Source organism: Lissotriton helveticus, chromosome 11 (genome assembly GCF_964261635.1).
Source record: "Lissotriton helveticus chromosome 11, aLisHel1.1, whole genome shotgun sequence".
Classification (NCBI taxonomy): Eukaryota; Metazoa; Chordata; class Amphibia; order Caudata; family Salamandridae; genus Lissotriton; species Lissotriton helveticus.
The window spans coordinates 12,995,923-13,010,637 of record NC_136072.1 but is presented as its reverse complement, the minus strand read 5'-3'; the positions used below and the strand labels follow the sequence as shown (position 1 = coordinate 13,010,637).

At 42.0% G+C, this 14,715-nt stretch overlaps 1 protein-coding gene across 1 annotated transcript in view; it reads left to right on the top strand.

Moving 5' to 3' along the window:
• LOC144792094 (putative cation-transporting ATPase 13A4) overlaps window positions 1–14,715 on the top strand; it is a 506,631-nt gene that overhangs the window by 431,049 nt on the left and 60,867 nt on the right. Inside the window, 1 exon segment of the mRNA XM_078666960.1 lies at window positions 11,525–11,621. Within this exon segment, the coding sequence (XP_078523086.1) occupies window positions 11,525–11,621 (97 nt within the window).

Sequence of the window (14,715 nt, the reverse complement as noted above, 5' to 3'; positions counted from 1 at the left end):
AAAACCTTACTAATATCCAAAAATTAATAAATCACATGATATGAACTGGTTGACACTGACCTTATAAGCAATAGAAAGATAAGCATTGGCAAAGCCAATAGGCATAGGCTGCCAGCTTTTAGGCTTTAGGTTGGTTTTATTTTGCAGAGATTTTGCATAATGTTATATACCCCAGAACATTTAACACAGCAGCTGAACTCAGCTGCACACCTTGTTTTGAAACATTTGTGAAGATTTGTGAAACAGAAAAAAAGTACTGACAAAGCAAAAATGCTTTTCTTATGGAAACTAGTCCTAACTATAACAACCTACTGACGATCTCTCTCTATATATATATGTTTATATTAGTGGATGTCACCATTTTGGAATATGAATTGTACTACAATTCAACCCATAAATTCAATTTACTAATATAGATTTTCACAAGTAAATGTTATTCACACATTCATTCCTATTATATATTTTTTTAAATTACAAATTAAACAACTGAAGGTAAGGTAACTTTTGCAGTCTTTCTATAAATACAATGCAGCAAGTAGTTTTAAAAAAAAAAAAATTATGGATCTGCAGATCCAAAGCACATATTCAATACTAAAACAACAGCATATTCAATATAAACATAAGCTATTGCAATTTCTATAAGTGGATCAACCACTGCACCAACACTTTCGCCCCGATCAAGAAACCCTCAAACAGACACACCGACTGAAGGGCCATCTGGTTCACCAGGACCTCCAGGCATCCAAGCAGACTTGCCGAAGACTCGAGAAGAAGTGGCGCCACAAACAGACACTGGACAACCACACAATAAAAACACACCTTTTCTGTTAACATCTCCCTCCCCTCCTACTTTCCTATCCTCTGTCCCCTTTCATACAGTAAGCGCCGGGACGCCCCTTTGCTGGGGCAGCTGCGCGCTATACAAGCACATACAAGCACATATAACCCTCAAGAACACCAGTCGCAAGCACCACCAACTCATTCGAACCGCCAAAAGGACCTCCTCCAAGGAACGCATCAACAACTACGCGCACAAAAGCAAAGAGCTCTTCAACATCGTGAAGGCACTTGCCAACCCCAGCTCCAGCTCTAACAACATCCCGCCATCCCAAGACCTTTGCGACTCCCTAATCACCTTCTTCGATCTCAAGATCGCAGACATCCACAACAGCTTCATCACCAAGACCCCCCTATACAGCCGCTGACACCTCAGACTCACACCCCCCAAGCCACACCGGCCTCCTGCTCTCCTGGAACCACGTCAATGACGACGACACCATCAAAATCATGAACACCATCCACTCCAGCTCACCATCTGACCCCTGCCCTCACCACATCTCAACAAAGCGAGCTCCATCATCGCACTCCAACTCCGGAAGATCGTCGGCTCCTTCAAAACCGCCACCTTCCAGGAGAGCTGGAAACACGCCGAGATCAACCCCCTACTCAAGAAACCCAAGGTCCACCCAAAGGACCTCAAGAACTTCCTGCCCATCTCCCTGCTCCTGGCGAAGGTTATCAAGAAGATTGTCAACAGGCAACTGACCCACTTCCTCAAGTAGAACAACACCTGGACTTCTCATGATCCCCACCAGTTCCAAAAGTACGGTCACCCAAGCCCTCATCAGCAGCAGGCTGGACTATGGCAATGCACTTTACGCGGGAACAAGAGGATCACCTTCAAGCTCCTTACCCACGCTCACAAAGCACTCCACAACGCCGGACCCACATACCTCAACAAATGACTCACCTTCTACACCCAGAACCGCCAGCTTCGCTCCACTGACCTCTCCCTCGCCACCGTTCCTCTCATCCACCAAACGACCACCGGCAGCAGATCATTATCCCACCTCGCCGCCTAGACATGTAACACCCTCCCCATCCAACTGCGATGGACCCAGGACCTGCTGACCTTGAGGAGACTTCTCAAGAACTGGCTGTTCGAGCAGTAGCAGCACCCCCCTTAGTGCCTTGAGACCCTCACAGGTGAGTAGTGTGCTCTACAAATGTTTGATTGATTGATTTCTGCTGTGCCCAGTATTCTTATCAATAATTTCATTGCAAATTTTGCAGTGATAATATTAATGAGGTCATAGAAGAAGTGATGAGTGAAGTAATATTTTAATATCATACTTAAAGCCAATGCCCTGCCATGCACAGCCTCTGTCCGTGAGCGGCTGGTGAGCGGCGGCAGGTGTGGGCGGCGGCCAGGCCCGTCTGCTAACCCCCGCAGACAACTAGCCTTACACCTTTCATTAAAGCTAGATTTTCTTTTCGAAAATAAAGACCAAAATGCTCCCCTCACCATGGGAGTCCACTCTGATTGCAATGGGAGCATTTAGCAGTTTTCACTGCCCATTATTGCCGCATTTTACTGGCAGTGACAGGCAGTGAAAACTGACCTCTAATTCCAGGCATCTAAGTTAGGTGGATGGAATTAGAGGTCTGTCTCAAACAGCTCTTGTCTGGGTTGACGGAAGGGTCGTGATTAAACCTAAGGTATGCCCGCTTTTAAAGTAAAGTAGGTGAGCAAACTTTTATCTTAGCAGTATGTATACTCTGCTACAACAGAGTATATAAACCCCCAAGATATAAATCAGGCCTTTTGTCTATTCCTGATTTTGAATATTATTTGTACTATTCCTTATACTGAGAGCATACATGGCAATAATTCCTATGTACTTTATGGGGATTTCTGCAGCATTTTCATTTTCTAAATTTTTGTACTGCACTTTAATTTTGTTACTAAACCTTTATAGTTTTTTAAAAATCACTGTAGAACTCACTTATTGAGTTGGTCCTTTTCTTATTCACTGTATTTTGAAATGCGATTTTGAAACTTGTCTCTTGGACACATTCTTTCATAAAATCAAGGATAACATGTTCCCGGATCCACCCAACACCTGGGTTTTCATTGAGATGTGATTTAATCAGGGATACAGTACACCTACACATTTAAGGACTAACATTCCTGTGTTAACTATTATAAATATTTATATACCCCAATTCTATTTGATAGAATGCACAGATTGCTGAACACTGTTGTCTCTTCATAAAAAACAATGGAGTGTGGTAAACTTTAATCAATCCCTCCACCTACAAGAGGTATCTGAAAAGTAATTTTTTCTTAAGTTATTGGAAAATACACCCAAAGTACTGATGAGTACTGTTAACAGCGGGTCTTGTCGAGAAACAACTAAGATAGTGCTGTCTCATTTCAAACACTTGGGCCCTTGATCTTAATAACAAAAATCTTCCTTGAATTCATCAGACACTTCTTGAATCAAGAAAGAATAATCAGGTTTGCCAAATCCTTGTAAAGTTAGTAACTGAAAGAGGAGAATGACAACCACTCCTAACTGCAAGGCCAGGGAGGAGTTACACTATAGACAAATAATGTGCAAGAAATTCTGCATGACTGAATAATATTGGGAAATATTAAGAAATGATAGGAAGATGAAACAACGGTAACAGAGAGGTTATTAAAAATGTTCTAATTGATAAGAAAGTTCTTCTTAAAGGGTGCGGTAGATAGGGAGGCCTATGACCATGATTCTCTTCCTGTACTGTCACCGATGCCACCATCAAGCAGTATAGTCTTCACAACGCTTCATTTGCCAATCTTACACAAGATCCAACCAAAGGTCAAGACCAGGACTTGAATAAGAAAATCTAGTGGTGAGACACAATAGCATGTTACCTATGGACCAGCAGCAATTCTACCTGAACTGGACCCTGCTGTTGGCCTCTGTCTGACACCCTGTGAGTCTCTAAGTACCTTCCTGTGCACTCCCGGAGGTCTTAGAAGCATAGTCCTGTGGTTGCTTTGGCACAAGAAGAAAGTTTGAAGCTACTGAGAAAAAGGATTAAACCAGCAGTTTCAAGCAGCCAGATTCAATTTCCGCTTTGTCTCACCCAAGGCTCCGAGCACCTTAAAAAAACAACTGAGCCTTAGTCTGTATCGGGACCCACAAACTTTTCAGAACAAAATGAAATCTCCAAAGATTCAGAGCTCCATTCCATTGGAACCACTTACTTGAGGTATCTGGTCTTTGGTTCCATGGTGTTGAATACAATTTCAGTAGCAAGACACTCAGGGAAGAATTTTCCTCTAAAAAAGTGACACATTTCCTTAGTAGCAAAGTCACTTTCTGAAGATGGACTGAGAAACTTTTTCAAGCTTCTTTATTTCCAGACATTTCACTGGACCAGTCCACTTGGTGTATCTATCTAGTGCTCCATTGCAGTATGCCTCAAAATGTGTCTAGGCATAGGTCTAGTACTTTCATATACTACCCTCAGTGTTTTGTGACTTTTGGCGCTATTTCTACTTAAAACTGTCAAATTTCATATCTCCGGTTCCCCTTACCAAATGATTGTCTTTTTGGGATTTAATTTGTTAATACATTTTTCTCTATTTTCCAATTTGGTATGAGATTTTTGTTGTTGTTGTTTTGACTTTATTACTATTTTGGTACTGCATAAACATTTTATACATAACCCTAACATCAACCTGTCTGCTCTATTCCATAGCTACCATGGGCTGAGCTCGGATTAATTCAGTGACTTTGATAGTTCTCCTTGAGAATTATTATTAAATGTTATTATTCCTTGAGGTTGGCATACACCCACCCAAAAGATAATAAACCCATTTTGCAATTCAGTATTACGTTACAGAATTGGAAAATGGGTTCAGTATGTAATAAAACGCCATTTCACAATTACAAGCCTTGGTATTTTGCTACTGAGTGGCATATTATATCAAGCCCAGTTCTGATTGAAGCAAATCCAGTGTCTCATATTTATCAGCTTCCAATTATTGTGAAGAAACAGTTTCAACGATCATAATAGTACCTGAAAGATGTAATATCCAGAGCTGACATGGGCTGATCACAATGAAAAGCCACCCAGAAGGAGGAGATTAGCAACCTTGAACTAGGCCTCTCACAAGAATTTTAAGAACTTTGATGCCTACTTCCACCATTTAAACCCAGTAAGGAGGACATTGCAAACTAAATCCTCACTGCCTGACTCCATGCTACAAACTCCAATATAACCAAAATCTGTGAGAAAATGACACAAACAGAGGATCTGAACAAAATACAGCTCAATTAATCTACTGCAGAAGCCAATGTACAAAAAATAAAAAAACAGCAACTTTACAAATATTATGAGAAGATCCTAATGCCAAATAGCCACCTGGGATAGCCTTTACATTCTGCAGGAATCTTGCTGACTAAACTGGTTTAGAAAACACCAATCCAAGTTTTACCCAGTCCTCTCAAAATGAAAATGATTAATGCTCATTCAGAAACTAAACCACTCTTGAAGATTGCAACTAGTGTAGAGAGCTGTGAAATGCTGTACTAAGAATATAGATTGGTGGATGATACCATGTGAATGACTTCAGGTATCATGAAATATGTGGGAGGCCTCTCTCTTGCTGAAAATGTTTCTTCTTCATGTTCCCTGGAGAATAAAACCACGTATATCTTCAGCAAATGTAACAGCCATTTCCTAATGGCTTGATTTCTTCAGGGCTTAAGATTGGTTACATTTGAAGGAACAGAGCATAGCATTTCTTTGTCTCTACAGGTTCGTACGCCATTGCTTTCTGTTTCATGTAGGAAGAATGCAACGTTCTCTGGGTTTAAGGTCATTGTTCTCCAATCATAAATGTAATAATTATTGTCTTAAATGAAGAGGCGACAATACTCAGGGGTCTAACGTGAGAAGGCAGTTCTGACCATCTAACCCCTGTGACTTTGGCCTATTATTGCGGGAGAGCCTCATAACCTGGGACTCGCCCACTGTAAATGGACTGCTGTGTTTACCGCCAGTATCTGGGGTAAGGCCACTGAGATGCAGCCAGGGTAAATGGCTTTGGTCTGGTTTCCTTTTGACGTGTGCACAGATGTGTGCACCCATGTGAGGGCTGGTCGTCGGAGACTCCTGTCGTGTGCAGCCCAGCACTACACATAGGTAACTGTGTGCAAAAGGGACTAAGCAGAGTAGGGTGGTGACCTGGAATAGTCCTTAGAATGGGGGTACACATATAAGGAAATCAGTGTGCTTTACTGTCTTAAATGTAGTAACTCTCCATTATACTCCTATGGGAAGGAACGCCTTAAGGCACAGCTTCAGTTCTCTTTGGTCCACAGGTGCCAGAATCACACCAATGTACACTGTGACCTGTGTCAAAAGAACAATTATGTAAAGTCCAAAAGCATATCTGTATCGCTTATGGGTCATTTAGCAACATCGTGTTTCTCTGTCTCAGCTCAGGATAAGAGCTGAGGCCTTTTTGTGACCCCCCTGGGCTCGGTTAATTACTTTTCACCCCAGCTGCAGGAACAAAGGCCTCACTCTTCAAAGCAAGCATTTGACAGTGCTTAGGTCAACTCTCCCGGAGGAGTGGACTGGGCAAAATTGCTCTGCATCAATGAGCCAGCTGTCACCCAGGAGGAGGGCCTTCCCCAGGCCCTTCAATCAGGGAGGAGGTCAAAGCAGAGGGGGGCTCCTTCAAAGATTTTCTGCGGGAAGGCCCTGGCAGTGATGGCAGCAAGGGAGAGATGAGACCCTCAGAGCCAAGTGGCCAGTAACTCCTGGGTGAAGTCATCTGGCAGAATCACAGAAGCCTGTGCATGAAGGTTGAAACTAAGTATGGGCGAAATGTGCGGAATTTTTTTTTGCGTGTTCACGGGGCTTTTTGCGTGTTTGCGGGATATTTTCAGCGCGGCTACCGCGAGGTTACCCATGCGGTCGTACATGGGCTAGTTGCATGCTCGCGTTGTGCAATTGCGTGTTCGCGTCTGTTTTTGCATGCTCGCGGACAAAAAGTCTCGCGACCAAGCAAATAAATCCGCAAGCTTGCGAATTGTTTGACAAATTTGCGTGATTCGCAGAACGCGAATTTTTCAAAAAATCGCAAATTCCGCGTGTGTAACGGATTTTATGCCCATGCTTAGTTGAAACATGAGTGATGGGGGTGATGTGACTCCTCAGGATAGGTGCATTCCTGCTCACACTTCCTGCCCCCCCCCCCCTCTTAAAAGGTCTTGAACAGGGGGAAGAGTTCTCTCTTGGATTAGCTTTTTCTGAGGAACACTGATACTGGAGGCTGAAGCCATGGACGATTGGAAGGAGAAGCCCCCTGACTGTCCCCAGGACTAAGCACTCTGTGTTCTTTTGACTCCAGGACCAGTGAGGGAAAGACTGAGCTTCTACACAGGGAGGCGAGAGGCCCAGAAGAAGATCAAGGTGAAATCCTGGTGCAGGGAGCCTGTGAAACTAGCTCCTTGAAAAATTGGTTACTCTTTTAGTCCAGAAAGCCTGATGAAAGTACTACAGGTGGCTAGGGATTGCCACAAAGGAGCAAGAGGATCCAAAGACCATCTAAATTGGACCGGGGGGGCTGAAGATATCCTCATTAAAAGTTCAGTGATCTTTTTCCTTTTTGCGGGACACCAGCGACGAAGCTAGGGCTCGGCTGCCTTTTTCAGCTATGTCCCAGGGTGGAATAGGGCCGGGGGCTGCCCCAGGAATGAAGGAGTTGAAGGGGAATAGCTGTTGTGCTTTCCCGGATCAGGGTGGATGGGCCTAGGACTCCATCCCTGGGGCAGATGAGGGTAATGCCAACACACTCCCCCATGCCAAAATCAAAGGGGGCCCACAACCCAATCCCCGGGCCTGGCCAAAAATACTGAGGAGGGGCCTAGGACCCCATCCCAGAGCCCAGAAAAGCCCAATGCTGCAGGCGCTGCCATCATGCTCCCCGGGGAAGGGGCCCAGTACTCCATCCCTGGGCCCTGGAAAGGCCGGCACCACTGCAAGCAGGAGCCGGCAGACCACAGTGTACTGCCATCTCCAGCTGCAGCATGCAACTGTGCTGACCGGGTGGGAGCCGCCGAATGTAGCCGGGGGTGGGCTTCCTGAGCTGCTTTTCAGCACTGCAAAAGACATGGGGTGCCTCGGTGGGTTTTGGCCCCCCAGAGAATAACTACGGCATGGCGTGACAGCATGGTTGCAAAAGAAAAGTAAAGGAATCTGACTCAGATCTCCCAAATACAGCAGGGGTGCCACTGTTTAAAAATGCACAAAAGAGCATGAGAAGTGCCCCATAATGCATAGTGTTTCTCGACTATTTAGTGCGCATTGGGAAGAATGAAAACCACTCATTAGTGACTTGTGATGACCCCATGAAATTGGGTCAACACCTCAATGGTGCTACCAGATGGGGTGAGTTGCAGGAGCAGTGAAGCCTCCACCCCCAAAAAGATGGCCAGAGTACCCCCACTAAGCTAGGTGGGACTCTAAGAGAATCATGAACCCCATATTTGCAAATGTTTTCAAGTCTTCCCTAGGCTGGAGATTGGCCTCTACAGCTGGGTTGTCTGTGCACTCTAGGGGCAATGATTATGGTTGCAAGGTTAGTGACCAATAGTTGCTCAATGTGACGTTTCATGTCAGATTGTTGACACCCTGTGGAGTGAAGTCTGTAATTACATGTGTAGTGATTACAGGTGTGGTCTAATTTAAGGAATATGTTTAAAATGCAGTATAGTATGTTTACCTTTTTCAAAGTGTATCCTGCAATCACCTTCTAGGTAACTAATTGTAATTGCACAGTATTGTAAGTATATGGGAATAAATTGTGTTATTCATATTGACAGTTATAATGAGTACACTGAACTCCTAGTCATGCTTAGACATTTATTCTTGCTCTTGTTTTATTTGAATAATGAGACCGACAGCCACTCATGATTAGGGTTTGCTTGATTTATTGCCAGTATTGGGTGCCCTCAGCCATGGTTAAATGCACTTATTGCATTTATTTCTATGGTGGAGTGCTTATTGTTGGAGAGCAACTTACTTTGGTGCCAGTATTAAATGCTCGTACTTCAAGTTATGTTCGACCAGGGGCATTTAGGGAGAAGATAATATTTAGAAAAGTGAGTTTTGGTACTAGGCCCCTCCTTTTTTCGGGTAACATTATGCAATGTTACCCAAAAGTAAAACCATCAGCTTATGTAAATTTGTAAATTGTTGCATAGTATTGTGTAATTGTGATAAATGTACTTTTCCTTTTTTCAAAAGAAAAAGCACAGACTGGACTGTCATTTATTGAGTATCATCATTGTCTATCTGTGAATGGTGATTACTAGCCCACACCACTTCCCTTGAGTAGGTCTTGGACTGCTCTAAAGCATGACCCTATGAGAGTTAAGTGCTATAATGGGGTATTTGGTTTGCAGTGGAGGACAGATGTAGACCCATTGCTTTTGCAGGCAACACAACTAATGCCTCATTTTCCAATATCTACCTCAATTTATTTGGCCCAGGAAAGGCGTACAGTACCTAGGGGGCATGATTGTAAGAAATGTGGGAGAACTGAGGGGCATATTACCAACAACTAGCGATAATTATCGCTAAGTTGGCTCAGCGGGAATATTTATATCGCCGCCCTTCACCTGTTTTTATCGCTGAGATACCTTGCTATTAGCAAGGTTTATCTCAGAAGCGATAAAAAACGGGCAAAATGCGTGAATATCGCTGTCAATACAGCGATATTCAGGCATTACCGTGACAATGCTCTTAGCCATGTTATCCACCTCTCATTGGATAACATGGCTAAGAACTGGTCAGGGCAGGTGTTAGCGTTTGGAGATATTCGCGCTTAGCGCGAATATTTCCAAAACTACGCATGTGTTGATCATAGGAGATAGCGATTGCAGCGACTGTTTTCAGTCGCTGACATTTTGGCACGCCCACTTTGCATGTCATTAGCGATAATTATCGCTGACATGCAAAGCGGGCCCCAAAAATGCCCGCTATCGCCTACAAGCTGTTGCTAACTGGTGTCAGTGACAGCTTGGTAATAGGACGATAAAATTATCGCCGCTTTAGCGGGGAAAAATAGCCCTTGGTAATATGCCCCTGAATGGGATGTACGTTGTTACAACGCATGCTTTTACCACGCATGCCGTTACAACGCAAGCCATTAAAATGCATTGCTTTGGGGGGTGCTGGATAGTGAATAGTTTAATTTACTATTCCAACTCCAGTCCCCGTGGATAGTAGGGAAGGTGTTGGATAGTAAATTAAAACTATTCCCTATCCTAGAGCGCCCCCCAGTGCAATGTGTTGTAATGGTTTTCGTTGTAAAACCTGCGTTGTAAAAGCACTGCGTGGCAAAAGTTGCGTCATAAAGGATGTTTCCCCCCTGAATGTCTTTCCCTGTCCTTTATTCTTCATATATCTAGAGACATATCTTCGAAATTTAGTACAGCTCTTCGTTTCAAGGCTGGTAGGAAAGCAGCTGTCAAAATTAATATTTCTATCCAGGTGATATTTCTCTCCTGGAAGTTGGCAATCAAGGCACCTAAGGTAGATATTCCCAGAATCAAACCTTCATCACAGGCAAGAAAAGCTGGACTAGCTCAAAGATTTTTTATACAGTCCAAGTAAAAGGGAGGCTTTCTCTTTTATCAGTCATGACAATGAACACTTACAATAGATCCAACTCACACAATGGACACATTCACATGTCTCCTCAAAGTTTTCCTTGGTTAGATTTATCCCTTCCCCTTGAGGTACTGTGGGTAAAGGACCTCAACAAATAGATACATTCAGATTCACGTGGCAAGCTGTGCGCCAACATCCATGTTTCATTAATTTGTGTACAATATGGAGAAGTCCTTTTGAGTTGGTTCTTCTTGCCGTTTAGACTAAACAGCGATTTATCAGACGTAAGAAATTATTTTTGCATGCAGATGTTGATTAAAAAGGTTGATGTTTCATACACTTTGTAGTGACTTACAATCTAAGAGATGGCTGGGTCATTAATTGAAGAAATATTATGTTTCTCAATCATAAATGACCTGTATTACATTCTACTGAGGGAAGCATCCACAAATACCCAGCGAAATGGGCAAATAGGGTATTATGCTAAAAGCTTTTAATGAACACCAATTTGGTGATAATGGCCAATTATGGCCAATGGATAATGGCCAATTGAAACACAGATAAACTCCCCAACTGTAACATGTAGCTGGAATTCTGGAATAGCTGGAATCAATGGGTATGGGATAAGTTAGAAAATAAGTTAGAAATCACATTTACACATTCTATGGCAAATCTTCTCTTCTAAATAGTAAGTAGGGGGTTTCTCCCTTTACGGAGCACAAGGGCACTTGGTCAAATGCAACAGGCTAATGTTTCTTCTCACATTCATTCACCTCCATAAGTTGATCTATAAATGAACACATCTAAATCAATACTGAAGTGCCTTAGAACAACCCATTATGCTTTTTATTATTATTACAGAAGCGTTATTCTTCTGGATATGGGCAGTATTTATATAGATGGTGGACATGCATACATTGATAATATGTCCTTTGGAGCACCATTGATGGTTATTTAAAAAATAATTATCCTTTTGGTAAAAACCAATGAAAAATGTTTCAATGAAATTATCGAAATGTGTCCTAACATGTTGACCAAGCGTCTTGCTTTTCACTTACAGAGAAGGACGTTGTGCTCTAGATTCTTCCTTCTGTGTCATCAAATACATCATCATTATCAACCTAATGGTCTGCAACTGTGCATTTTTGCTTTTTTGGGTAAGGATACAGATATTAACTAACTAGAAGTTGAACACATTAGTCAGTAACCACATATTAATGTGACACTGTTAAATAATGTATTTTAAAACAAAATGGAGCACTGTTTGCTAGTCAATGATTAATTAAATTATCTCTTTACATATTTATAGAGTTGTTTGTACTTTCACAATATATATAGGAACAAATATGCCTCATTTTGTTCTTTTATGTGCCCTTCTTTACACATAGCTAAACATTAATAATCAACAAATTAGCATTAGAAATAAGTTACTTCTTGGGTAGACTTGTGATTGCAAGAGGAGACTTGTTGAGCAGTAATGCCAACACAGAACTTTAGCAAGACAAATATTGTGGATTAAAGAAATCCACATTGGATAATAATATTTTGCGGACAAAAGTGTAAAAAAAGGTTTATACTTAGCAGATCATCAATAAGGAACTTGAACCAGTAACTACCCATATTAGGTGTTGATAGCAAGTTAGGGCAATTTCTCTTCTACAAGTGTAAAAGAAGCATGAGAAGAAGCTCAACAGAACAAAGAATTGAAAGATGTTTGGATAAAAAGGCCCCAAAATTTGCAAAGAACATTTTGGAGAGCAATAAATTGGCGGGATCCTTTACACCAAGCAAAATTCTAGTACCCAGAGAAGACCGATGATCCAGTAGAAATGTTTGAAGGTAAAACCTTGAAATCAATGCTCAACATAAAAAATGGTAACCCAAACTTCACACTGGAACCTAATTTGACCACTAAATTGAATGTTGTGTTGGGTCATATTGATTTGTACAGTGCTCTAGAAGTAGAGGGTGTTCAGGCACTGAGCAGGATTGTAAGAGTGTGGTCATGGCCAAATTATTCCAAGAGCCAAGTCTTCAGCTCCTTGCAAAACTCAAGTAGCGAGGAGGAGGTTCTGATTTGTTGTGGGAGGTTGTTTCATGTTTTTGGTGTGCAGTATGAGGACAAGTGACATTCTGTGCTGCTTTTGTGAATGCAGTGAGTGTGTGAAATCAAGAGTGAGACAGAGCTAAGGTGTCTGGGTGGATTGTTAAAGTGTATGGGTCTAATGTGGTGTAGGGCTTTGTTGATGTGCATGAAGAGCTTGAACTGGCTGTGTTTGTGATTAGGAGCCCGTGAAGCCCCTGGCGTGAGGCGAGATGGTGGTGCAGCAGAGAAGGTTGATCATGAGTCTAGCGGTTGCATTCTAAATGGTCAGAAGTCTGTTCAGGACCTACTCTTGGAGATTCGGGCAGAGAGAGTGTGCATGCAGAAAGCATTTGCATGAGCCTGACACAATACAGTTCTGTGCTTGATTTTAGTTGACAATTGCTGCTGAGACATAGACGAACCATTGGACATCGCATGTCGAAAAGAGATCAATGAATATTGCTCTCCCGTTCAATATAAGAAAAATTACCCACCCCTCATCTGGATGGCTTTTCTTTAAAAGGGCTTCGTGGAGTGAGGCAGTAGCAAACAGGAGGAAACATAACACATCTAAGGAGTAGAGGAACTAAAGAGCCTGAAGAGCTCAATGCTACAGCTATGAATTTGTTAATAAAGGAGGCAGTAAAATAGAAACAAAGACATGTGCCCTAATGTCAGCAAGACAATTGATCCTCTCTGCTTCCCCTCATTGTAATAGATGACACCTCTTGTCGGGGTAAAATGCCCATATTCCCATGAGCATCGTACTTTATATAACTTCAAATTACATTATATTTTTGCACCTTTTCTCACTAATTAGAATTGGGTAATCATTCCAGAAAAAGATAGCATAAGTGTAATTGAGTAAAATCCATAATCTATCCCACAGTGCTGCAATCACATTCTTCACTGTATTACAATCTCTGAATTTACCTCTGCTATTGCCCAGCTGACCATGTGCCCTTGACACAATGGATCGCTAACACTATATTGAGGTAAACAATATTTCTTGACACAAATATCATGTCAAAAATAGAGTTTCCCAAAATGTTGTGTCCTTATACTTATAATGGTAAGTATAGATATATCTGGAATAAACTATCATTTACCACTAATGGCATCCAAAAAGGTACAAATATACGTTTTTTCTAATATATAGTTCAAGTAGTAAATCCTAAATATTTTTGTTTATGACATTCTCACAATGTATATTATATACATTTCACTAATATTTAATACCATATATAAATATATACTTATATAAACATACACACAAACACACACACACATATGCGTATATATGTATGACAATATAGTATTAGTTTTGCTTTATCTAGCATTGATCAAATATGCTTTTTTCAACAACAACTGCAAGGAATACACAAAGTGTGAGTCTGGTTCCTTTGTTGCTGTAAGGTTAATTGAACTGTGGTATATATGAGCACATAAAATGCTGCCTCAGTATCAGTGAACAAGGTTGTAGGACAGCCAAAATGCATATGGTGTTCTTCCATTTAGAGCTCGTAGATCAAACTCAGTGGTCAGGGCATTTATTTGAATCGCCCTGGGTGACCACTTTTTTATTGGGGGCAGGGACAGCAGGGGTATAGAATATTTTACATCCTCCTCATTGGTACCTAGAAGATCGCCCTCACTCAGGGGCTCAAAGGTAATGTATAGGTCTCCTCCCACGAACACTTTAGCTCGTGGCTGGATACCTGCAAGTGCTGATTCTAGGAGCGAAATGGTACCCGATATTTGGGCCCCCGGCGTGCCTCGGGCGTACACATTAAAAAGCTCCACCTTAAACTTATTCTTGGGTCCTTTAATTGATAAGTGTAAAATATCTACAGAGCCAGAATCATTCATTTTAATGGACCAATTAAGTGCCACTTTAACCCAAATAATAAGGCCACCTGCTGGTCGGCCTTTACCTGAGCTCGTCGCCGAGATAAAAAAGGTAGTATACCCTGACTTATATAAGGGGGACCTGCTCCATGTTTCCTGAAACATGCAAACATCGTATTTGGAAATGAAATCATTCCATTCCGGGATTACCATCTTTTTCTCGAGGCCTGCAATATTCCAGGAGAGAAGTTTGATGACTTTAGCAGTCCCCCTCCTCACAAGAGGGGTGCCCTTGGGAACTTTATCGTAGGATACCT